The sequence below is a fragment of the Labrus mixtus genome, chromosome 4 (genome assembly GCF_963584025.1).
Source record: "Labrus mixtus chromosome 4, fLabMix1.1, whole genome shotgun sequence".
Lineage (NCBI taxonomy): Eukaryota > Metazoa > Chordata > Actinopteri > Labriformes > Labridae > Labrus > Labrus mixtus.
Genome location: NC_083615.1, coordinates 20409163 through 20432753, shown reverse-complemented (window position 1 = coordinate 20432753; position 23591 = coordinate 20409163). Strand labels below are relative to the sequence as shown.

The 23591-nt window shown below is 39.0% G+C and overlaps 1 protein-coding gene across 1 annotated transcript; it reads left to right on the top strand.

Moving 5' to 3' along the window:
- The first annotated feature begins 631 nt into the window (after nt 1–631).
- On the top strand, nt 632–22853 carry LOC132973495 (dynein intermediate chain 2, ciliary-like). Its single transcript, XM_061036984.1, has 20 exons — nt 632–646; nt 826–873; nt 1025–1075; nt 4023–4103; nt 4296–4413; nt 4668–4723; nt 4879–4974; nt 5146–5205; nt 5594–5722; nt 6017–6101; nt 6206–6323; nt 6508–6551; nt 6714–6961; nt 7308–7397; nt 8001–8079; nt 8259–8338; nt 11085–11230; nt 14846–14945; nt 16430–16609; nt 22767–22853. The coding sequence occupies exons 1-20, from the start codon at nt 632–634 to the stop codon at nt 22851–22853; spliced, it is 1911 nt and encodes a 636-aa protein (XP_060892967.1).
- Nucleotides 22854–23591: the final 738 nt, after the last annotated feature.

Below are 23591 nucleotides of genomic sequence, written 5' to 3'. Positions count from 1 at the left end.
TGCTAGCCAAATGAACCTGCGTCCTGGAACACAACACTTGCGGGGCGATTTCTATCTTCCCATTGGCTGACACACATGCCATTGGCTTGAACATCGGACATATGATTGGCCTAATGAATCCATGAGGCCGTTTCTCTTGCAGTGATTGGCTCAGGAGTGAACTCTAGTCTAACTAAAAATCCGGGTTTATGATGCTCGGTTGTCGGTATCCGTCGTTGTTCAGCATGATAGCAGCTCGTTTTCCTCCATCCTGACAGAGGTGACTCGACAGCAAAACAGCAGTACCGCCTTACTTCCGGGTCTAATGAATAATGATTAGACGTCCGGCCAATCACAGAGGAGATCATGTTGAAACGTGTAGTGGAGGAAATCCATCATTTGATTGTGAATATGTAATCGGAAGTTTTTACTTGTTCAATCATTGTTGTTTTTTTAATGCAGTAATTTTTAAAAATGTAAACCATAGTTCCCAGCGTCATTCCATAAGTGTTTTTTATTTTTGTTTTTATAATAGTATACCCCCTTGACTGTGCTCCGTGTGATTGTTATCTTGACTTTTTTGTTGTTGTCTTGGCAACCCAGCTACTGAAGAGCGACGCTGTCATTTGAAAAGTTAATTCTGCTCTTCAAAATGTCCGTGAAAAAGGTAAATGTCAACTTACTGCCTACCTAGCATTTTAATTAGCTGCAGCTAGCCAAACGAAAAAGCTAAGCCACTTTACGTGGAATGTAAAGGAATGAACAATTCAATTATTATCACTTTCAAATACAATAAGTGTGTTTTTCATTATGTAACATCAGACCATTACTTTTGTTTTGATACAGGCCTCAACTGTTGGTGCGAAGGCAACCAAAGCTGCCAGTCAGAAAAAGGTAAAACACACAGCCAACGAAATACCAGACATTGATAAAGTTCCGAATCACTCGATTTGGCTGCTATATGAATGAGAAACACATTTGATATTACAACATAATATATTTTTAAATTAACCGACATAAATCTATTTTGTGTCAGACATTACAGGATGAGAAAACCCTTCAAAAGCCTCCAGGACAACTGGAGCTAACTGAGGCTGTAAGTAGTGTGTGTGTGTGTGTGTGTGTGTGTGTGTGTGTGTGTGTGTCTCTGTGTGTGTGTGTGTGTGTGTGTGTGTGTGTGTGTGTGTGTCTGTGTGTGTGTGTGTGTGTGTGTGTGTGTTTGTGTGTGTCTGTGTGTGTGTGTGTGTCTGTGTGTCTGTGTGTGTGTGTGTGTCTGTGTGTCTGTGTGTGTATGTGTGTGTGTGTCTGTGTGTCTGTGTGTCTGTGTGTGTCTGTGTGTGTGTCTGTGTGTGTGTGTGTCTGTGTGTGTGTCTGTGTGTGTGTGTGTGTGTGTGTGTGTGTGTCTGTGTGTCTGTGTGTGTGTCTGTGTGTGTCTGTGTGTGTCTGTGTGTCTGTGTGTGTGTGTGTGTGTGTGTGTGTGTGTGTCTGTGTGTGTCTGTGTGTGTGTGTGTATATGTGTGTGTGTGTGTGTGTGTGTGTGTGTCTGTGTGTGTGTCTGTGTGTCTGTGTGTGTGTGTGTCTGTGTGTGTCTGTGTGTCTGTGTGTGTGTGTGTGTGTGTGTGTGTGTGTGTGTGTGTGTGTGTGTGTGTCTGTGTATTTTCAGTTGAACTGCTCTACCCTGGAATTTAAAAAAATGCCATTAGACATTTGGACCGTTAGAGTGCAGTCACTTATGGGGTGCGTAAAAACGTTGTTATATATATTATATATATATATTATATAATATATATATATATATTATATATATATATATATATATTATATATCTAATATATATATTATATATATATAATATATATATATATTATATATCTAATATATTATATATATTATATATATCTAATATATATATTAGATATATCTAATATATTTTCAATATTTAGTTAATATCCTTCACATTTAGCTAGTTTTACACATAAATAATTGCAAAGTTTAAGTGTTGAAGAAATATTTAATAATAAATCTAAATGTTATATCTATATCTAAATCTATATCACAGGGCCAGATTTACTAAAGGTTTGCATGTTTTAAAACGTGTGCAAACTTGATACCACCAGCAAAAAAAGTGCTATCTGAATTACTAACAGCGCGCAGTGAAGATTGCGTCTTTCAAATGAGCAAAACAACACACATTGTCCATTTAGTACGTTTGCCTTAATGAATATGCAATATGGGGCGTTTCTTTTTTTTAATTTGATTCAATATTCTAATCGCTAAGGAAAAGAAACACCATGATTAAACTACAGGCTATTGTTGCCAAAGCCTACAGCCAAAGAAAACTGAACATCCACAGCCTCTGAATTCTATAGAATTTCAACATTGACATTTATTTCTTCCTATTTCCCACTCTAAACATTACATTTTAAACTGGGGATTTCCTTTTTCTCGGGTCGCGCGTCTCTCCCCCAGCTCGCCCCCTCTGGTGCGCTCCTCTCCATAATGCGCGCGTCACCTCCCTCTAAAGCCCGCTGCTGTTACTCTGTAGGACGCTTGGATTGGGGGACCTCACCACTGTTTGTACCCCCGTCTTCAATACCTCTTTCCAGGGCATTTATGTCCGATCAGACACAGCACTGGCCAGCTGTCTGGTGCGCAACAACGGCGAGTGTAGAGCGCCCGGTCCACAGAGGACACAGTGCGCACCTCCTGCGCAATGTATGACACTTCATTCTTAAGATGAAGGGAAGAAAAGAGAGGCCCTGTTTAATGCCGAGGTTTTCTTATAACCAAAATTTTCTTTGTAATATTCAGATTTATCTGCTATAACTCGAAAGTATTGTGCGTTTATTTGCCTCTCCCACAAATACATATTTTGCGCTTGCAGTCATCCTGTTTTCTGTTAAAAGTCTCCGTGATGTAAACCAGTAGAACACGCAAAAGCCTAACTTAAATACTACCGCCTCCACAAGGTTTGCACCTGGTGTTATTCACGCAAATTTTCTTTTCGCAAAACGCCCACCAACCAAACATGCAAACTTTTGGCGTGAACACGCAATTTAGTCATCTTTAATTGGGAGCTTAGTAAATCTGGCCCTAAATGTGTCGCCAAGTGTAAAGCTAAATATTTAGAAAATATGCAAATCATGTAATTCCACGCAACTTGAATTAGCCTCAGACCAGCGCACGGCCACACCCACACCCCTGACCTCGGATCAGTAGGTGAAACCAGGGAAGACCCGAGCATGGCCGCTTCTCTCACAGCAGGAGAAATCGAGCGGGCGGTTTTGGCCGATGTGCGGGCTGCTCTCCAAGGAGCTCAACCATTACCATCCACATCGTTAACATTTAGATATAGATTTAGATTTAACATTTAGATTTAACATTTAGATATAGATATAACATTTAGATTTAGACATAACATTTAGATATAGATTTAACATTTAGATTTAACATTTAGATATAGATATAACATTTAGATATAGATATAACATTTAGATTTAGACATAACATTTAGATATAGATTTAACATTTAGATTTAGATTTAACATTTAGATATAGATATAACATTTAGATTTAACATTTAGATATAGACATAACATTTAGATTTATTATTAAATATTTCTTCAACACTTAAACTTTGCAATTATTTTTGTGTAAAACAAGCTAAATGTGAAGGATATTAACTAAATATTGAAAATATATCTAATATATAGTCACATATGCACATTTCTAACACAATATTTCGAATTTCAATACTTTGTACTCAAATGTCGAGATTTGGACTTGAATTGATCCATAACACTACTTAATACTCAAATACAGAGGTTTATACTTGAAAAAAGTGGTTTTAGGGTTTAGTTACTCTTTAAGAAAGCTGTCTTGAGGGAATTGGCACAGACTTTTCCACTGTTACCCAATTTCCTATTCCAACTTGAAGTGTTCATTATCATATTTTACTCAGTGTTTGCATCACTACCTCTTAAATTAGACTGAAATGTCAAACTGTGATGTAATGTGCTTTGCTTTATTACTGATATCTTTAGGAGCTGAAGGAGGAAATCACAAGGACATTGACTACAAACAACCCACATGCTCCCCAAAATATTGTCCGCTACAGCTTCAAGGTAAGGAAATTTTATACAGGCTGATTACTTCACCTCGAAAAGTTTCTAAACTAGTCCTAATGTTTTATTGTTCCAAAAGTTTGTTTCATACCATTGATTATCTTAGTTGTCATTTTCTCCTGACAATTATATACCAAAACTCACAGGGATCTCTGCTGTAATTCCTCAAATAAGTCTCCTTGTTATCCCTAGGAACGTTCGTACAAGCCTGTCCTTGTTATGGATCAGAAAGCTGTTCACTTTGAGATGGAGGGCAACCTCGTTTATCAAGACTCGGATGAAGCTCGAAGACTTGAGGGCCTCCCTGAGGGTAGTTACTTAAACATTTTCAAAGGTCACAGTAACACTGCATTTAAAGTTAACATGTTATTCCCTACAGTAAAAACTGCACACAATAGTTTGTTGTCAAAGCAGGCAATGTTTTCTTCTCTGCTGTAGTACATACATGGTGCCACAAGGTGTCACTTTCAGCATATGCCCTGAAAAAACAGCTTTGTCCGGAAATGTCACGAAAAACAATCTGCTCATCAGTCAATTAATGATTTCATATTTGTTATTTTCCAGAGACTGTGAAAGCCAGCACTGAGGCACATCCTGATGAGGAGAAACCAGATACCCCGGTAAATATATGTTTTCTTTATTTAAATCAGAATGCTGGTTATGTTGAACGATATATATTCAATTCTTACAGATGCAAGCAGGGTCCTGTTAATTCACATTTTCTTACAAGAAAGTGACTTGAGCTAAAGCAATTCCCCATGTTTGTTTTCCACAGGTTACACCTGCCTCCAAAGCTGACAAGGAGCCAAAAGTTAGAAGCCAGTTCAACTTCAGTGAAATGGCTTCCCAGACCCTCAATAACCCAATGAGGGTAAGAATGAGAAGAATACATAGTCTCCTGCCAAAGACGCATCTTGTCTCATACCACATCAAACAACTTTAACAGAAAAGCTGAAATGTCTGAAGTTTAAATATTGGATGGTTAGATGATAAGGCACATACTAATAATGATGTGTGTTGAGTCAATTTAATTTTCCTGCAGGAAATAAGCTGCCAGACTGAACCTCCTCAACGCTGCACCTTCTCTGCCAACGCTAATCAGGTATAAGCTTTCTCTGACTTTTACCAAACACAGCTGAGTATCACTGAACACATGCACTTACAAGGACCAACTGTAATAGCTAGATTGGAGTATTTTTTTGTATTGTCCGTTTAGTTTATTTTATTGGATTTTGCATTTGTTAATGGTGAAGAATGGGGGTAGGACTTGACAAGCCTAGGCTTCTTCCTATCCCTTTTCGAACGAGTCAAATGTGTATTATATTGAAATTGGCTTTTTATTTTTTTATTTTTTATACAGATTTTTATTTTTTTCCATTCGTTTATTCATTTTCATCTATTTTTTAAACGTTCGAAATAAATAAGAAATAAGAAATAATTTAAAAAATAAAGAAGAAATAATAATAATAACATGTCTACTCCCTTTGCAGTGGGAGATCTATGATGCATATGTGGAGGAGCTGCAGAAACAAGAAAAAAATAAAGAGAAGCAGAAAACCATCCAGTTAAAGGAAGATGTTGACAAAAGCAAGAAGAAGATGATGCTGACGGAAACTCAGGTAAATTGAGTACTCACTAACTTCTCTGTGTCATCTTTGGCAACTTTGGATTAGACAAAAAGAGAAGGTTGATTTTTGAGTTTCAAAGTAAAAAACATACATACAAGCAATGAATACAATCAAATTTGGTTTAGAAGCAATCCATTCAAAAGCAGCATATAATACATATACACAAACAAAGGTTATTCCTTTAGTAAAATAAATTTAAAAAAAACTGTCAGAAAACGTATCTTCTTAACTGCTTTAAGGTTACTGTACTTTTCCATATGAAATGTTGTCATGTGTCTGTTATAGAATGATGACATCAACAAATTGGCCAAGGCAGCCAAGATCATTGAACGAATGCTCCACCAGAATAGATTTGATGACATAGAACAAGGTAAATGCCAGTGAAAATAACAAGACACAGTTCTAAATGTAAATCTCATTTTGGGAGAAAAAATGCTTTTATTTCCTCCCTCATTTCCTTTTTTGTTCTTTCAGATTTCAAATACTTTGAAGATCCATCTGATGAGTTTAGGGGCCAACAGGGGACTATTCTCCCTCTGTGGGAATTCCACTATGACGAAATCAAAAAACTGTCTGTCACTGCCCTCTGCTGGTAAGGTTGTTTAACAACTCAGCCAGCATTCCCATGGATTAGAATAAAGTTCATTGTTATTCTGAGAGAAGAAACAGACTGCCACACTATCTTTTGTTTTAATGGTAAAGAGATTGACTTTGTACTTGACCTATCATTAGTTGTATTTCAAAGCCGTGCTGATTGATGCATCTCTCCTCAATAGGAATAGAAAATATCCAGATCTTTTTTCCGTGGGACTGGGATCATGTAAGTACATTAATAAAACGGATTCATCAGTAAGCTCTTTTGGTGAAATATCTGAGTTTTCCTCTGACCTTATTAAATCTGATGTTTGATTGTTAATATATGGGGAGCAAACTCTGTATTTGACCTTTTTTTGCCTTTTTTGCAATTTCCTCTCCCGACCAGACAACTTCACCAAACAGGGGCGTGGCATGCTTGTCTTCTATTCATTGAAGAACTCTACCTTCCCAGAGTACATCTACCCCACCAGTTCCAGCGTCCTGTGTCTCGACATCCATGAGCAGCGTTCTTACCTGGTGGCAGTAGGCTTCTATGACGGCTGTGTGGCTGTCTATAACCTGAAAAGGGAGGGACAAGAGCCAGTGTATAAGAGCACAGCTAAGACTGGCAAGCACACAGACCCTGTCTGGCAGGTGAGCGTAAAGGACAAGGTAGAGGTGGTGAGCGTTCAGGGTGTGTGTCTAGTTTCACTTACTCTCTCCATGAACTTTTACTTTGTCTTGTTTTGTGAGTTTATATGAAAGTTTTGCTACTTTGAAAGCTATCACAAATCAGGCCATAAGAATTGGAAATAGACTAATGAACCTCAATTATGTTAAGCTTCGATAACTCCCTAACCTTAAAGAGAATTATGTGCTGGAATAAAAAGAAACATGTCCCATAATTGTGTCTAGTTCAAAGATTATTGTGTCTTTTTCCAAAATTATATTTTCTCACCTTTTTCCCCTGGTAGATTTATTCATTTGTATCTTTGTTCAGGTGTGCTGGCAAAATGATGACATGGAAAATAACCACAATTTCTATTCTGTGTCATCTGATGGCAGAGTTGTGTCCTGGACACTCATCAAGGTAATCAAAGATCATATTAAACGCATGTATTCCTGCTGTAACGTTTACACTTCTGTTGTAGTATTAGAGGCAATTTTCTCTTATTTATGTTAAAGTCCCCATGAAACGGAACTTTTCACTTATCCAACTGTGTCAGGACATATTTCCAACTGAAACAGGATAGAACCAATCACAAGATAGAAGGCTGGACATAACACTTGAATGGTCTCAAAATAAGCAAACACCCCTTAGTGCAGGATGAGTCATGAGAAATTTGAAAGGTTTTGCAGGTAGAGAAAATACAGTTATGTTGATGTTAAAATACACAGATATGGCCGTATTGACTTTAGGAAGATAAATAAACATTTAACACAGGAATGCTGGATTAAAACTGGGGAAATGTATGTTTCAATTCATAAGGACTTTAACTCAAACGTGCATCTCATGTAATGCACCTTTCAAGATGGACTTTAGAGACATTTGTTTGCAATGTACTAGTTTGTATGTCTATTTATATTTGCAATTGTTTGTATGGTTGTTGACGTTTGCCTGTGTTTACATTTATAAATTGAATGTGTATATACTGTATCAGTAACTTTACAAAGTGTGTTTGAATGCTTGCAGCACGAGCTGCGTTTTACCGACGTTATCACACTGTCACTGAATGCTGAGGACAAGCCAAGCGCACAGCAGGCAAGCACAGGTAATACCTCTTTTTCTCACTGCATTGACAGAGTGTATAAAATATCACTTATTAATGCAAAATAATCCACTTTATTAAGATCTGATTTCAGTTCATATTTGCCTCAGTGTGTAACATTATATGTATAATGTATGTGCTTGATGCCTCTTGTCCTCTTGTAGCCTTCTCTTCTCTTCTAGCCTGTGGAACATCTATGGATTTCCATAAACAGATTGACTATCTCTTCCTCGTTGGCACAGAACAGGGGAAAATACACAAGGTATGTTAAAGGGTTCTAATACGCAGAAGGTAATTTCTACACTTTCATCAGGCATGTTGTTCCTGTGACTTAGGCATTTCTAATTCAGTGGGAAAGCAGAACACATCAAAGTATTACTATTTAACAATAATATGATATAGAAGACAAATCAATGATGCACAATTCATTCTAGCACAATCATCTATATAGTAATGCTTTACAATACTGTATGTGTTTTTAACTTTTTAAAACACAGTCCTTAAAAATGGCAGAAATCTTTTTGAAAAAAATAAATTGTAAGTATCTGAATGATTGAGTGTATTATAATCCTCTTTTTTAAGTCTGGGTTGACAATGGTGTAAATATCAATTCAAATAAGGGCCAGTGCCAACATTAGAGTATTGCAACGTTCAAGGCTGAGAATGACTTTATCCCTAAATGATCATTCTTTCCATACTTAACCTAAGCAACATTAGGATCATCGTTTAGCCTAACACTGTCTCCCCCAATATCTATCCTGTCTAGCAGAGGCTTTCTCTGTCCACATCAGAATCAGACAGCTGGTCCTTTTTGGCTGGCCTCCCCCCTTCTCCATGCTTTTTCTTAAATGCTCTTGTTTCCAAAGGCAGAAAGACACAAGTAAATCCTTATTTGTTTGCTGTGCCCCATTGTAGCAGTAATTTAATAACAAGAATGTTTTGAAACAGCTCACTGTCTGACACACATCATTGAAAGTAGCTTGTTTTTATTAGAGTAAACCAAGTGCTTGAGGCATGTCTATCTCTAATGGTCATAAGGAGGTAACAGTGTTGGGGAGTAAGATTATGGGAGTTGAGGATCATTCTTCCCTGATTGGCATGGAAGATCAAATAAAAACACCAATGTCAAGCACCCATTTAGACTGGTGCACACAATGATTTGAAGGCAATGATAAAGTGCATTTGAAGCCCCAGCAGGATAGATACTATTTTTATCCACTGAACCCATGAGCCAACAAGTCCATACATTCTGTTGCAAGAGGATGCAGAATTTTTTGGTGTCCCAAAATAATAAACTACAATGCAGAATTCATGATTATAGTTATTTTAATCTAAGAAGAAGATATTATTTATTAATCCTTCAAGGATAAATTAGATTTTACATTATGTTGTTGAGACATGCTACACATAAATAGGCTGAAGTACACACACATGCACAAACAGGATCCTGTGGACATGCACTAATGGACAGATGTCAGAGCGAGGGGGCTGAATATGAAAGAGGCCCGAGCAGTTTGGATTCGATGCCTTGCTCACGGTCACCTTGGCAGAGCTCAGGTGCAGGAACTGGAACCTCTCCAGGATTCTGAGGTTTATTTTCAGTTGAAGAATATGGGCTTGTTGAATAGTAATATTTACTTATTTTGGGTGAAAACAGGCAGTCACTGGGCAATGGGGTGGTCCACCCAAATGTAACTTGTGGTTGCCAATAAGCAACTTTGTGTGGCTATCGGCCATCTCTCTGTTGTGAATGTCAAACCCTGACAGGGATTGCATTATTTTTCCATCATATTTTTAGCGTTATTAGCTTTTGACCCAAAGAACAAACCCCAATAGAACCCAAAAGACCCACATCTATTTTAAACTTATAGTTAGTATGGCCTGTGTTGCTCCACCTGAAGTCTGTGTCCAAATAACTTTTTACCTTAAAACAACTTTTGAAGGTATAAGGCCATCAGGGAAGCAGCAGACTGAGTTTCTACTTTATTTGATGGTTGCAGAAAATATTTGTACGTGCTGTCTGAAAAGCAACACAAACACTTTTGAAAAATCACCTTACAGATATATGGGTAGACACAACGTGTGATGAAATTCATTCTGCCTGTCACCTCAAGGTCAAGGGCCACAGAAGCCCCGGGAGAGAAGCGATGAGTAATCTTCACCTTATAGCTGCAGGTCAACCATCAAACTGTCAGTGCTTAAGAGTGCAACAGCTGTCCCCACAAGCCAGCTAGATGTTTTATCCTGGATTGTCCACTTAACTTATCCCTTCAATCTACTTCTGCTGGCGTATTGGTGCTTTTTAAACCACTTCCTGTCAGTTGCAGGCAAACTGGAAATGTATATGGTAACTCAACAGTGAACCATAGGGGATAACAGTACTCTTTTGGGCATAATACTTTCAGCCATATTGACGTTTAGCTTTCTTTAGTCAGCAACAGCTCAGAAAGACTTTCCCAGCAGCTTTAGATGTCAAAGTACACGTTAGAAATTCAACTCAAGTCATGTCTTATAGGTTCCATATATGATCTGTTTACTGGTCATGAAGACTTCTGCTCAGCTTGTTGAGATAGTGTAAAAGTATTGTTAATGATGCCTTGGAAGACAGGGTATAGTGACCACCAACAATAACATTTGAGATTACTGTGTCTAGATCTGATTAAGCTGAGTCAACTGGGCTGTTATCTGTTAAAGAAAAATTGGCAATTTGACAGAAATTTAGTTTTTCAAATATGAATATTAGTAATTCAAATGTTTATTATATAACTTGCATATATCAAAAATGTGCATTATGCAATTTAATTTATGAGAAAATAAACAGCACACAGAAATTATCCTGTGTTCTTAGTAGAGATATCAAACTTCTTCAACGTAGTGGGTGAAGTTACAGGTGCATCAATCACTGTTTTTTCCACTAACTGAGTATTTGATACTAAATAATAATAAATAAATCCTTTGTGTATACCATTATTTTGTTCCAAATCAAGACGCTGTCTTTTCTTTCCTAGTGCAAGACTTACTCAAGACAGTACCTGGAGACCTACGCTGCCCACGACATGCCAGTGGACACTGTCAAATGGAACTACTTCCACCCAAACGTTTTCATCTCCTGCAGTTCAGACTGGACAGTCAAGATCTGGGATCACACCATAAAGTAAGACAAATTTAGAGAGTGAACGGGTGAATGCTAAAGGTGAAACTCTACACACTGTATATTTTATTTTATTTTATTTAACCTTTATTTAACCAGGAAAAAGTCTCATTGAGATTAAAAATCTCTTTTACAAGAGCGTCCTGGCCAAGACAGGCAGCAGCACAATTACAGGGTTTCAGACATAAAACACTTAACAACAATGAAGGTAAATACAGGAATCACAAAAAGAACCAGTTCATCAGAATCTGTCATAAGTCATCAGCAACAAAGCTGTATATGGTACCACAACTATGAAAGATTGTACACCTTTTAGTAGTTACTGTAGTCATTTACACTATTTACAGTAGTTCTCTTTTCCATTATCATCAGATGTCATTTCCAGCACTGTGTAGTTTTTCAGCTGAAAATGATTTTCATTTTATAAATCAAGATACACATAATGTACAGCAAATTCATGACAGAAATGTAGGAACATTTTGTGGCTTAAAGTAGCATGTTGATCTTATTATTGAGGGGCGTCTCCAATGTACTTGTTGCTGTAGTAGACATCCAAACCGGTCGACTAGCTTGAAGAAGAGAGTGACGACTCTGTAGAAAAGCTATACATGCTGTCTTAAAGAGTCCCAGTGAAGCTCTACAGTACTGGGTAAATGAGGAAGGCTATGATTAGGAGGAGTTACAGTATAGCCAAACTAATTTGACTGTATTTATGTTATTTATTGTAGGAAACTTTGCTTTGGTCTGTGTTCAAGTGAATATATACATGAAGGCTCTAGATAATAATCATTCCCGTATTCTCTCATAATATTAAATTTGGTCCTTAGTCATTATTATCTTCCTATAATCATGATGGACCCAACATCATTTTCCTATCCGACAGTGCGTCCCACTTCTTGTCAGCAAAGGCAGTTTGACTGAATAAGAATAGTAATCATCCACCCATTATGAGACAAGAATGATCAATTATATCCCCTACATACCAGACATAATGTTTCCCGGAGAGTTTGACAAGAAAACTTCCACAAACTTTACCAGACTGTGAGAAGTTAGTAAGAGCTTTACACTAGACACGACTGCAAAATTCAATATTATAAACCATTCTCATTGAGTTGAGGAGCTTGCAGTGATGGAAGAGACTTAATCAGGGTCGGCTCATCACACAAAAGTTTAGCTTGATAAGTTTGCTCCTCGGTCTCTGTGAAAGAGTTGCACGTGATTTGTGAATCCTAAAGGCTCTGACTGTACAGAATGTTCTGTGTCGCTCTGCTGTAAAACACTCTCTCTTGAAAGACTCTGGGCCAGATTTATTGTGCCTGATTTCTGACATTTGAATGTCCACCAGAGGGCATGTTATTTCTCACAAAGGCACAACAACGTGGAAGCACAGTTGTAGTGATGGGAAAAGCAGTTCTTTTCAGTGTACTGAATCAGTAGAATCAGTTCAGTAAAGTGATTCGTTCAAAAGATTCGTTCACTGAATCGTTCAGTACTTCTCAGCAGCTCTGCCTGTGAATCAGAATTTAATAAGCTGAAACACGGCCGGACGTTTAGTTCTGCTCGCGATCATACTGAGAACAGCCGGTGGTGAATAATAAGCCAATGAGCTGAGAATTTAGTTGGATAAAGCTACAGTTTGCAAACTGAAAGCTGCTAAAACAATCACATATATTTTCCCCGACCGTTCTGTTCAGTACGTTCAGTGAACGAATCACTCACTGACTGACTGACTGACTGACTGAGAGGGAGAGAGAGACTCGGAGGCGGAGCTCTCGTTCAGTACGTTCAGTGAACAAATCACTGACTGACTGACTGACTGAGAGGGAGAGAGAGACTCGGAGGCGGAGCTCTCGTTCAGTACGTTCAGTGAACAAATCACTGACTGACTGACTGACTGAGAGGGAGAGAGAGTCTCAGAGCTCCCTTTCAGTGAACGAATCACTCACTGAGCATCAGTCAGGGCGCGGTCTCACTGGTCATCCGTACCGTGCTGTACCCAAGCACGATTGCCCCTCCACTGCTTTAAAAAAAAAAAAATGGGCTTAGGCTACTTTATGAGTCTCTCTCTCCCTCTCAGTCAGTCATTCATTCACTGAACGTACTGAGAGGGAGAGAGAGTCTCGGAGCTCCTGTTCAGTACGTTCAGTGAATGTACTGAACGAGAGCTCCTCCTCTCTCTCTCCTCCTCTCAGTACGTTCAGTGAATGTACTGAACGAGAGCTCCACCTCCGAGTCACTCTCTTCCTCTCAGTACGTTCAGTGAACGAATCACTGACTGAACGCGAACGAGCGAGACTGCGAGTCACCAGCCTCAGTCACACACACACACTGTACTGACTGAAACACGATCGTTAGTGGATGTTAAAACAGTCAGCTGAGTGAAATTAAGTTGGATATAAAAGCCGTTTGCAAACTGACAGCAGCTATAAAAAGCACATACATTTTCGCGACACCTAAATGTTAAATAATATATTGCTACTTCCTCAATTTTCGAGACATGAGAGGGAGAAGTAGGGGCGGGCTTTAGTGACACAGAGCTCCCGACCGACTCCGTCCTGTTGGTTCAGTCAGTACGTATCACTGATATGAAAGGAGAGGGAGGGCGGGCTTTGAGTGACTCTTACGGTCTGGAGAGAGAGACACGAGACGGGAGAGAGGAGAGCGCAACTGAAGTTGAGAAATGAACGACTCTTATCAGTAAGTGATTCAGTTTAGTTCGTTCACCCAGATGATTTGTTCGTTTTGAACGAATCGTTCACGAACGACACATCACTACACAGTTGAGAAACATGTGGCACAGAATAATGAAGGTTGTTTGGTGTGGTTGATTGTACATACTGGTTTGTTTATTAAGTTCATGCTACTTGTGAAGGCCAGTTTTGCACATAAAGTAGTTACTACTGTGATATACTTATGCTAACACAAACCTATGTTTAGAATATATAGTACATGAAAATAAGATGTGTATCAGTCTTTTGTATAATAATAAATATACGGCAGGTTGTTGTACATGTGAACACATTGAATAACCAATATTCATAAAATATCAATTCTGGTGCAAAGTGCTTCCTTGTATTTATGTAGATTTTTCCTTCAATGCAAACTTCAACCTACTGAAAAAGAAACCTTTGCTTACCCTGTCTCTCTGTCTCTTGCGCGCGCGCGCACACACACACACACACACACACACACACACACACACACACACACACACACACTCAATCCTTTGAGTATTGTTATTCAAAGAAGACCTGTAAGTGTCTGGTTTCATATTTCTTTTCTTCACTTTGCTTCCGGTGGGGTTTCAAAAGTTAATAATGTGAGGAAACAGTGTGCAAGAGCCTTCTGTTTTATCTCCACCTGTTTTCTCTGCCAGGCTCTGGTGATGCATTGTGCCTGGACAGAATGTAACAGATAACTTTAGATGGCAGTGTAAAGATTGTATCAGTCACTGTATTATTTATAATGAAGATAGATTTAGCAAACAGTCTCAGTTTTGCTGATAATCTCTGACTCTAAATTAAACATAAGCTGATGATTTGCAGTTGACTTTCATGCAAGATTATTATAAATTTCAAATTCACTGTCCAATCTTAGATGTGTGTGTTCTGTTTTTAGCACTCCAATTTTCACCTTTGACCTGAAAGCAGCTGTTGGTGATGTAGCCTGGGCTCCATACTCCTCCACTGTATTTGCTGCTGTCACCACAGATGGAACAGTAAGTGTCCCTATAAACTTGTGTTTTACAGCCCACAGCTTCACTGAGGAGTTTTGCCCTTTCTGGCCTTCAAAATACATTGCTTCAATCTACAGTCTCTTTTTTTGCGAGATTCAGTCAAAATGTTCCAACAGTTATAGTTGAAGCAGATTAAGTACTTTTTCTCATGTGATAAAGAATGTAGATGCTGGTAATGTAGCTGCTGTAATGGACACAAAAATACTAGCCACTATAACATCACAGCCAAGTGAGTGTAAAGCTGAATCAATGTCAAAAAGTCAAAAGAAAATCCAACACAGTCTCAACAAAAACAGAATATTACAATCTCTGTGAAGATGGGATTCATTGCAGGACTTGTAGGTTGTTGCATTAGACAATATTAGCTGAATGTGAATGTCTCTCTGAATGAGAGGGAACATGTTCATATGGAGCTGTGTCAAAATATAATATCAAGTCATTTTCGTGGCTTTTCAGTGATTTTCTCTGACCTTTATGCAAACCTATTGGATCTTTTTTTTTTTTTTTTTTACAGTTCTCACCACCATATATCTGCATTGTACCTACTCTTACCTAACAGATCATTTAACATTACAAACATCTGCACTGTGTACCACCCGTCACCAACGCCATTATTATCCTCATAATATAGTTGTAGGTTAATCTGAGTAGACCCATAGGGAAAAGCTAGAGATAAGTGAACAAGTGCCATTGGCAATTGAGTTTGTTCAAACACGCTTTCTTCTAACAAAGTTGGCCAGCTTCCTGCCCTGCCAGTGGTTATTGATTGCAGCCAACAGTAATTACAGAGGATGCCACGTTGCTTATGTCCACATATTTTCTTAGAATGACTTCAAGCTGTCCCCGTCTGTTTGACTCCGCATCAGGCTGTGCCATGCTATAAAAATCCAAAGTGTTATGTCTGACACATTTCCTGTCCAGTGTGCCAAGGGAAGTCTAGTCAGAGTGACAAAGAGGAAATGAGCAATTTGAGAGACACCTTATGTTATTGTGTGTGTTATGTCCTCTCCAAAAGCAGGATTTAGTCACCACGGGAACAAAACATACTGTAGTATATCCATAATTATGCAAATCCTTTCACAACCAAATGTCAGTGTTGATTAGATATGGAACAGATGAAATGTGGTAATCACAACATTAAAAGAAAAACAGTTTAAATGTTACATGTTGTAATTAATCATTGGTAATGCATATGGCTGATGTTGAAGAAAAAAAAAAAACATGAAAGACAACACGGTACCAGGTATGAAAAGGCAGCTTCTTACAACAGATTGACTTTATCGCACAGGAGGCACGATATTACATCCGTCAGCCTAAATATGGGGGTCGTCGACAAGATACATTTTTCTCTCTAAACCCTAATGCCAAACTTCTAAAATGTCAGTTCCAAAAAATGGTCAGCAGTGACAAAAACAAACACATAAATCAAACGCTTCATTCTTTTCTTTATGCTCACTTTTTTTCAGGTCCATGTTTTTGACCTCAACATCAACAAGGATGAGCCCATCTGCCAGCAGGCGGTGATGGCCAAACATAGGCTGACTCACATTGAGTTTAATCCCATCCATCCTATCATCATCGTGGGCGATGACCGAGGCGATGTCGCCAGCTACAAACTCTCCCCTAACCTCCGCAAGAAACAGAAGGTAAGAGTCTCACTGAATCATACTCTATTATATATATATATTTGTAATTACTTCTTATATTGCTTATATTATCTTGCTATTTCACTTTATTTCCCTTGTTAACTGTTTTTTTCACCAATACACCAAGACAAATTCCTTGTATGTGTAAATATACTTGGAAATAAAAACGATTGTGATTGTGATTCTGAATTGCCCCAGTTGCACGTTCACTTCTAATAACTTGGGCTTACTCTTTCACTACACCTATTTAAAGTCTGTCTTTAAGAATAAGAAGATGAAAACGCCTTTCCAAACGTAGCTGTTTATCCACTCCATGTTTTTTTCTCTAGCTTTTATGTCTCTGTAAATAGACTTTATTGCCACATACTGTTGACTGCTTTACAAATGAGGTATCAAGTCTTTATTTAATGTAAAGCACTTTGGTGATGTTAGTTTACGCTGCCCTTGAATGGCCTTTTGTGTTCTCTCACCTTATACACATCTTATCTGTAAATAATCTTGATGCATGTCCGCCCTCTAGTTTTATTCATTACTGCCACTTTTTCCATGTCAATTGAAAAAGATCAGATGATTCATTCTTTGCAGGGTGCTGACCTCAAGCTAATGTTACCAAGGAACAATGCCCCCTTCCAAGCAACTCATTATCAGCAACATTAATCACCTGTGTTTCTTTCTGTTTCGCTCATGTCGGCCAGATAACAAATAACCTTAGTGAAGTCGAGTGTTCTTGGTAATTGAATAAGCACGTTGGAGACATATTACTTGAAAGCCGAAGATAAATTGCTATTATTTGCAAGTTTTCACTGAAAATCAACCTGAAAACTAGGATTCAACAGAAACTACTGCCATCCTGGTTTTAAGGGTGCCATATTTGTTTGCTCTTCCTGCTGTCAAACAGATAATATATAATGAGGGAACAATCTAGAATAATATGTCCTATATACTCAAATAAGGTTGTACTGTAGCTGAACAGTGATTCAAAATCCACTTAAGTCCATTCACAATTGATAAGTCACTGATGACACTGGTTAATGAGCTGCAGAGTATTCACGGCGGTCCAGCTGAACACTGGAGGAAACCAAATGTCACACTGAGTCACAACACTTTAATCTGTGCTCATTTACTATCAGCCTTCTCAGTCTCTCCAGTTTCCCTTTGTGTTCTTCACAATGGTGCAAGTAAACGAGACAAATTCTAATTAGTAGAGTCGTATGAATTTCTGCATGTATTTATTTGTAACGTGTTGTTCTGCATTATAAGTCGTATTGTTGCGCCTGGTAGCAACACAGTGAACGCACAGGGATTTTTCTTCTCCCATGTTAAACATGATCAACTTAAAACAGTCTATCTTTTCTTTCCTTGATGCCATGTGAGGTCATCAAAAACACAGTTTATTCTAATAACACAAATGACAGCTGTCAGTTTAGCTTCAGGGTCTTCAGATTGTGAATGCTGGCTCACTATTTCATGCACTGAAATAATAAGCCGCATTCATTCACAGTCATTATTGTTGGTTACAACTGTGCTTTGACTGCTCCAACAAACATGTGACAAAGATTTTAAGAACACTGTAAATGTCTTGATGCATCCCCTGAGAGGTCTTCTTAAGTTTAAGTTTACCAACTCACTACTTTTTTCAAACCTGGAAATTTTTGGTCTTTATCAATGAATAATTAAACTTAACAATGCGTATCATTATGAGCAACCTGCCTCTCTGCAGACACAAGACACGTAAATAGGATGTATCTCTGTGTTCCTGAATGAAAGTCCACATTGCATTGGTACAGTAACTCTTCAGTAATATCATTATGAAGTTTGTAACAGTCGCATGCTGAAGCTGTAATGTATGTAACCACTCAAATTTCCTAACAGGAAAACATGTGATTTCCTGTTAACGATAGTCCAAATCAATTGAGGGAAGTTAAATTATAAAAACAATTGTATCAGGCTTCAAATTCAGTTTGATAAAAGCCTGTCATACATGTAAATGAGCTAACAGAAGTACAATCAACTCCTACAGCAGGATAATTTGCTGGTAATTAAAACATACCACAACATTTGGAAGTGCTCTGTAAATGTACTGATGTCACTGGCGACGTTTAGGACGTAGCTTTATGACATCTAAGTAGATTTCAAAATACGGCAACCAGAAATGTTCATATGAGAGTAATATAACCCTCAGCTAATATCAATCAATCAATCAACTTTTATTTGTATAGTGTCAACTCATAACAAGTGTTATCTCGAGACACTTTACAAGAAGCAGGTAAAATACCTTACTCATTGTCTGTTAACATTACAAAAGAGCAGGTAAAAAGACCTTACTCATTGTTATGTTACAAAAAGCAGGTAAAAGACCTTACTTATTGCTATGTTACAAAGATCCGGCCTATCCATCATGAGCACTTTAGCAAAGCAGCAAAAGTTACAGTGGTAAGAAAAAACTGCCTTATTAAAAGGCAGAAATCTTCGGCCGGATCCCCGGCTCATGACGAAACAGTCTTCACAGGCCTAGACTGCGCCGGGCTTGGAAAGGGATAGGGGGAGAGATGGGATAAGATGCAGGAAGAGGGATAGAGAGCAAGGGGGTGGGGGGAGGTAGACCGTCCATCAGCAATCCGGTGGGGAGGGGAGGGGGTGTGGGGGGTTGTTCTGGCAGGCTGCCAACCCACGATCCGGTGTGGAGGGGGTTGTTCTGGCAAGCCGTCAACCGACGATCTTGAGGAGCCTAGGAGAGCTCAAGAGCTCCCAGGAAAGTAGGTGGTTAGTGATTGAGATTTATAGATAGATACATGCAGTAATATGATGTACTGTATATGCAGAGAGAGAGAGAGAGAGAGAGGAGCTCAGGGTGCCAGTTCCCCCGGTAGTCTAAGCCTATAGCAGCATAACTAAGAGCTGGTCTACACCAGCACCAGCCCTAACTATAAGATTTATCAAAAAGGAAAGTTTTAAGTCTAATCTTAAAAATACAGACTGTGTCTGCCTCCCGGACCCCGGCTGGAAGGCGGTTCCAGAGGAGAGGAGCCCGATAACTGAAGGCTTTACCCCCCATAGTACACTTGGAGACTGTAGGTACCACCAGCAGGCCTGCACTCCGGGACCGCAACGCTCTCGAGGGACAGTACGGCACTAGTAGCTCCTTAAGATAAGATGGTGCCTGGCCATTTAGAGCTTTGTAGGTGAGAAGAAGGATCTTGAATTCTATTCTAGACTGTATAGGGAGCCAGTGCAGAGAAGCCAGGACAGGAGTAATGTGGTCCCATTTCCTGGTTCTGGTCAGTACAGGAGCTGCAGCATTCTGGACCCGTTGAAGAGTCTTTAGAGATTTGCCAGAGCACCCTGACAAAAGAGAGTTACAATAATCCAGTCTGGAGGTAACAAATGCATGAACTAGTTTTTCTGCATCACTTTGCGACAGGATATTCCTGATCTTGGATATATTACGAAGGTGAAAGTAGGCTGTTCTTGAAACTTGACTGATGTGAGAGCTAAAAGACATATCTTGATCAAAAATAACTCCTAGATTCCTAACAGTGGTGCTAGATACCAGGCTGATGTCATTAAGGACAGTCACATCACTAGAAAAAGTCTCTCTGAGGTTCTTAGGGCCTAACACAATAACTTCAGTCTTGTCTGAGTTAAGTAGCAAAAAATTTCTGGTCATCCAGGTCCTAACGTCCTTAAGGCATGTTTCTAGCTGACATAACTGACTGGTACCATCGGGCTTCATTGATACATAAAGCTGAGTATCATCTGCATAACAATGAAACTGTATGGAGTGTTTCCTCATAATATTTCCCAGAGGAAGCATATATAATGTAAAAAGAATTGGTCCAAGCACTGAACCTTGTGGGACTCCATGGCAAACTTTAGTGTGCATAGAGGACTCATCATTAACATGTACAAACTGAGATCGGTCTGATAAGTAGGATTCAAACCAACTTAAAGCAGTCCCTGTAATTCCAAGCAAATGCTCCAGTCTGTACAACAGGATCCGATGGTCAATGGTGTCAAAAGCAGCACTAAGATCTAACAAGACGAGCACAGACAGAAGTCCCCTGTCTGAGGCTAGAAGTAGATCGTTTGTAACTCTAACTAGTGCATTCTCAGTGCTATGGTGGACTCTAAATCCTGACTGGAACTCTTCAAATAAACTGTTGTCATGGAGGAAGTCACACAGCTGTTTAGCTACCACCTTCTCCAGGATCTTCGAGATAAAAGGAAGGTTGGATATAGGCCTGTAGTTAGCCAGAGTTCCTGAGTCCAGAGTAGGCTTTTTAAGTAGAGGTTTGATTACCGCTACTTTAAATGTCTGTGGTACATAGCCTGCCAGTAAAGACATATTGATCATATCTAATATGGAGTTGCTAACTAAGGGAAAGACTTCCTTAAACAGCTTGGTTGGGATTGGGTCTAAAAGACAGGTTGACGGTTTCGATGCAGAAATAATGGAATATAACTCTGAAAGGTTGATTGGAGAAAAATAGTCGAGACTAATATCTGGTCCTGGAACTGTCTCTGCCGTATCAGACGTATCTGCACCAGGTAAGGGCAGGAGGTTACCAATTTTGTCTCTGATGTCTAGAACTTTGTTGTTGAAAAAGCTAAGGAAATCATTACTGCTGAGGGCTAGAGGAATACAAGGCTCAATGGAGCCATGACTCTCTGTCAGCCTGGCTACAGTGCTGAAAAGGTATCTAGGATTGCCTTTGTTTTCCTCGATTAGAGAGGAGTAGTAGGCAGCTCGGGCGTGACGTAGAGCCTTCATATATCTTCTATGACTATCCTGCCAGAATAAACGAGATTCTACCGTTTTGGTCGAACGCCATATTCTTTCAAAATTCCGTGATGATTGTTTCAGAGTACGGGTTTCTGAATTGAACCATGGAGCCACTCTCCGCCGCTTGACAACCTTCTGTTTCAGGGGAGCAATCGAATCCAGAGTAACTCTCAGCGAATCCACTGCACTATCAACAAACTGATCTAGCTGAGAGGGACTAAAGCTATCGTAAGAGTTTCCAACTGGGTTGAAACACGGTACTGAATCAAAAACAGCTGAAATAGCTTCCTTAAATCTAGCCACAGCACTATCCGACAAACTTCTAGAAAGCACACCTCTTCCAGGCAGAGGTAATTCTAGTAGGACAAAATCAAATGTAATAAAAAAATGGTCTGATAGCAGAGGATTTTCTAGGAAAACTGTAAGGTTATGGATTTCAATTCCATAAGCTAAAACAAGATCCAGGGTGTGGTTAAAATGATGAGTAGGTTCGTTTACACCCTGGGTGAAACCAATAGAGTCTAATAGTGACATGAAAGCTGTGCTCAGGCTATCATTTTCAACATCCACATGGATATTGAAGTCACCTACAACAATTATTCTATCACTGCTAAGGACTAAGTCTGATAAAAATTCTGCAAACTCAGATAAAAACTCAGAATATGGGCCAGGAGGGCGGTAAACTACAGCAACTAGAACTGGCTGAAAGGTTCTTGAGACTGGATGTGGAAGACTAAGAACAAGGCTTTCAAAAGAAGAAAAATTCAGCTTTGGTCGAGGGTTAACTAAAAGACTGGAATTTAAAATAGCTGCTACTCCACCACCTCGTCCGGTGTCTCGAGGTATATGAGTATTAAAATGACTGGGAGGAGTGGATTCATTCAAACTAACATATTCATCTCGACACAGCCAGGTTTCAGTCAAAAAAAGTAAATCAATGTGCTGATCTGATATCAGATCATTCACTAAAAGAGACTTGGATGCTAAGGACCTAATGTTCAAAAGTCCGCAGTGAATCCTCCGATCTTGTAGCAAAATAGTATTCGTAGTTTTGATTCTAATCAGATTCTGATGATTCACGCCGTTTGGATGACTTATAAAAACGGGTCTGGGCCGGGGGACAGACACAGTACCTATAGTATAACTACAGTTCGATTCAGAATTACAGCTATAGTGACTGGGAGACTGATCTAAGGGAGGCGCAGAGAAGCGTGTAAGACTGCAGCTCTGCCTCCTGGTCTGAACTCTGTAAGTCTGTGTAATAATGACCTTACTTACTATTACTACTGCTGTTGTGTGTGTGTGTGTGTGTGTGTGTGTGTGTGTGTGTGTGTGTGTGTGTGTGTGTGTGTGTGTGTGTGTGTGTGTGGGTAGATGAAGAAGGGCCAGGACCAGCCTAAAGGTCCAGAAGTGGAAGTGGCCAAGATGGAGAAGCTCCTCAGTCTGATGAGGACTGATTAGGACTGATGTAATCAGTCCTGATGAGGACTGATTACATCAGAGCTGGAGTAACCTGGCTTATTGCTTATTTTTGCTGTTCTGTTGTTCTGTTGTTCTGTTGAGATGTGCTACTTTGTCACAATAAAATGCTACCATAACACAAGTCTATAGCAGAGTCTCTACGGTTCCCTTATCAAATAACACCTCCAGTACATAATAACTATATCAAACCTCTACTCACTCCACATGCATGATCAGAGAATGGAAAGCCATTTTTGGTGTAATTTGAGATTTCAGCGAAAGCATAACTTGATAGACAAATATCCTCTATCACTAATGTTCCCAGTCCATAATCACTTATAACACCACAACTCACTGTACTTTCACTGTATACAGTGAAATCTATAGATTTCCTTCATTATACTGATTATTATATCTACTTGATGCTGACCTTCAAAAGTAAGAACACACACAGTTTTCGATCACTTACATTTTGCTCAGCTGGTGGGAGATTCCACAAAAGTTCCCTCTTTCCCCTTACTCTCACATTAGTGTTTAAGGCCAAATCTTCATGTTATTACTTTCATTAGACATTAACAGCGGGGATTCTTCTTTTGAGAACATTTTAACTGAAGAAAAATCTAGAATAACCATGAGATGTTTATATCCCTGACTTAATATGTAAAAGATAATTATCAAACGATACATATTTTAATCTCGATTTATTGCTGAATTTCAATTGAAAAACACAATCACATT

What these genes read in the sequence shown, in the direction of transcription:
- LOC132973495 (XM_061036984.1), top strand. An exon ending in TCTGTCACTGCCCTCTGCTG is followed by an intron (nt 6,324 to 6,507) that starts GTAAGGTTGTTT and finishes TCTCCTCAATAG; the next exon opens with GAATAGAAAATATCCAGATC. An exon ending in ACCTCCGCAAGAAACAGAAG is followed by an intron (nt 16,610 to 22,766) that starts GTAAGAGTCTCA and finishes GTGTGTGGGTAG; the next exon opens with ATGAAGAAGGGCCAGGACCA.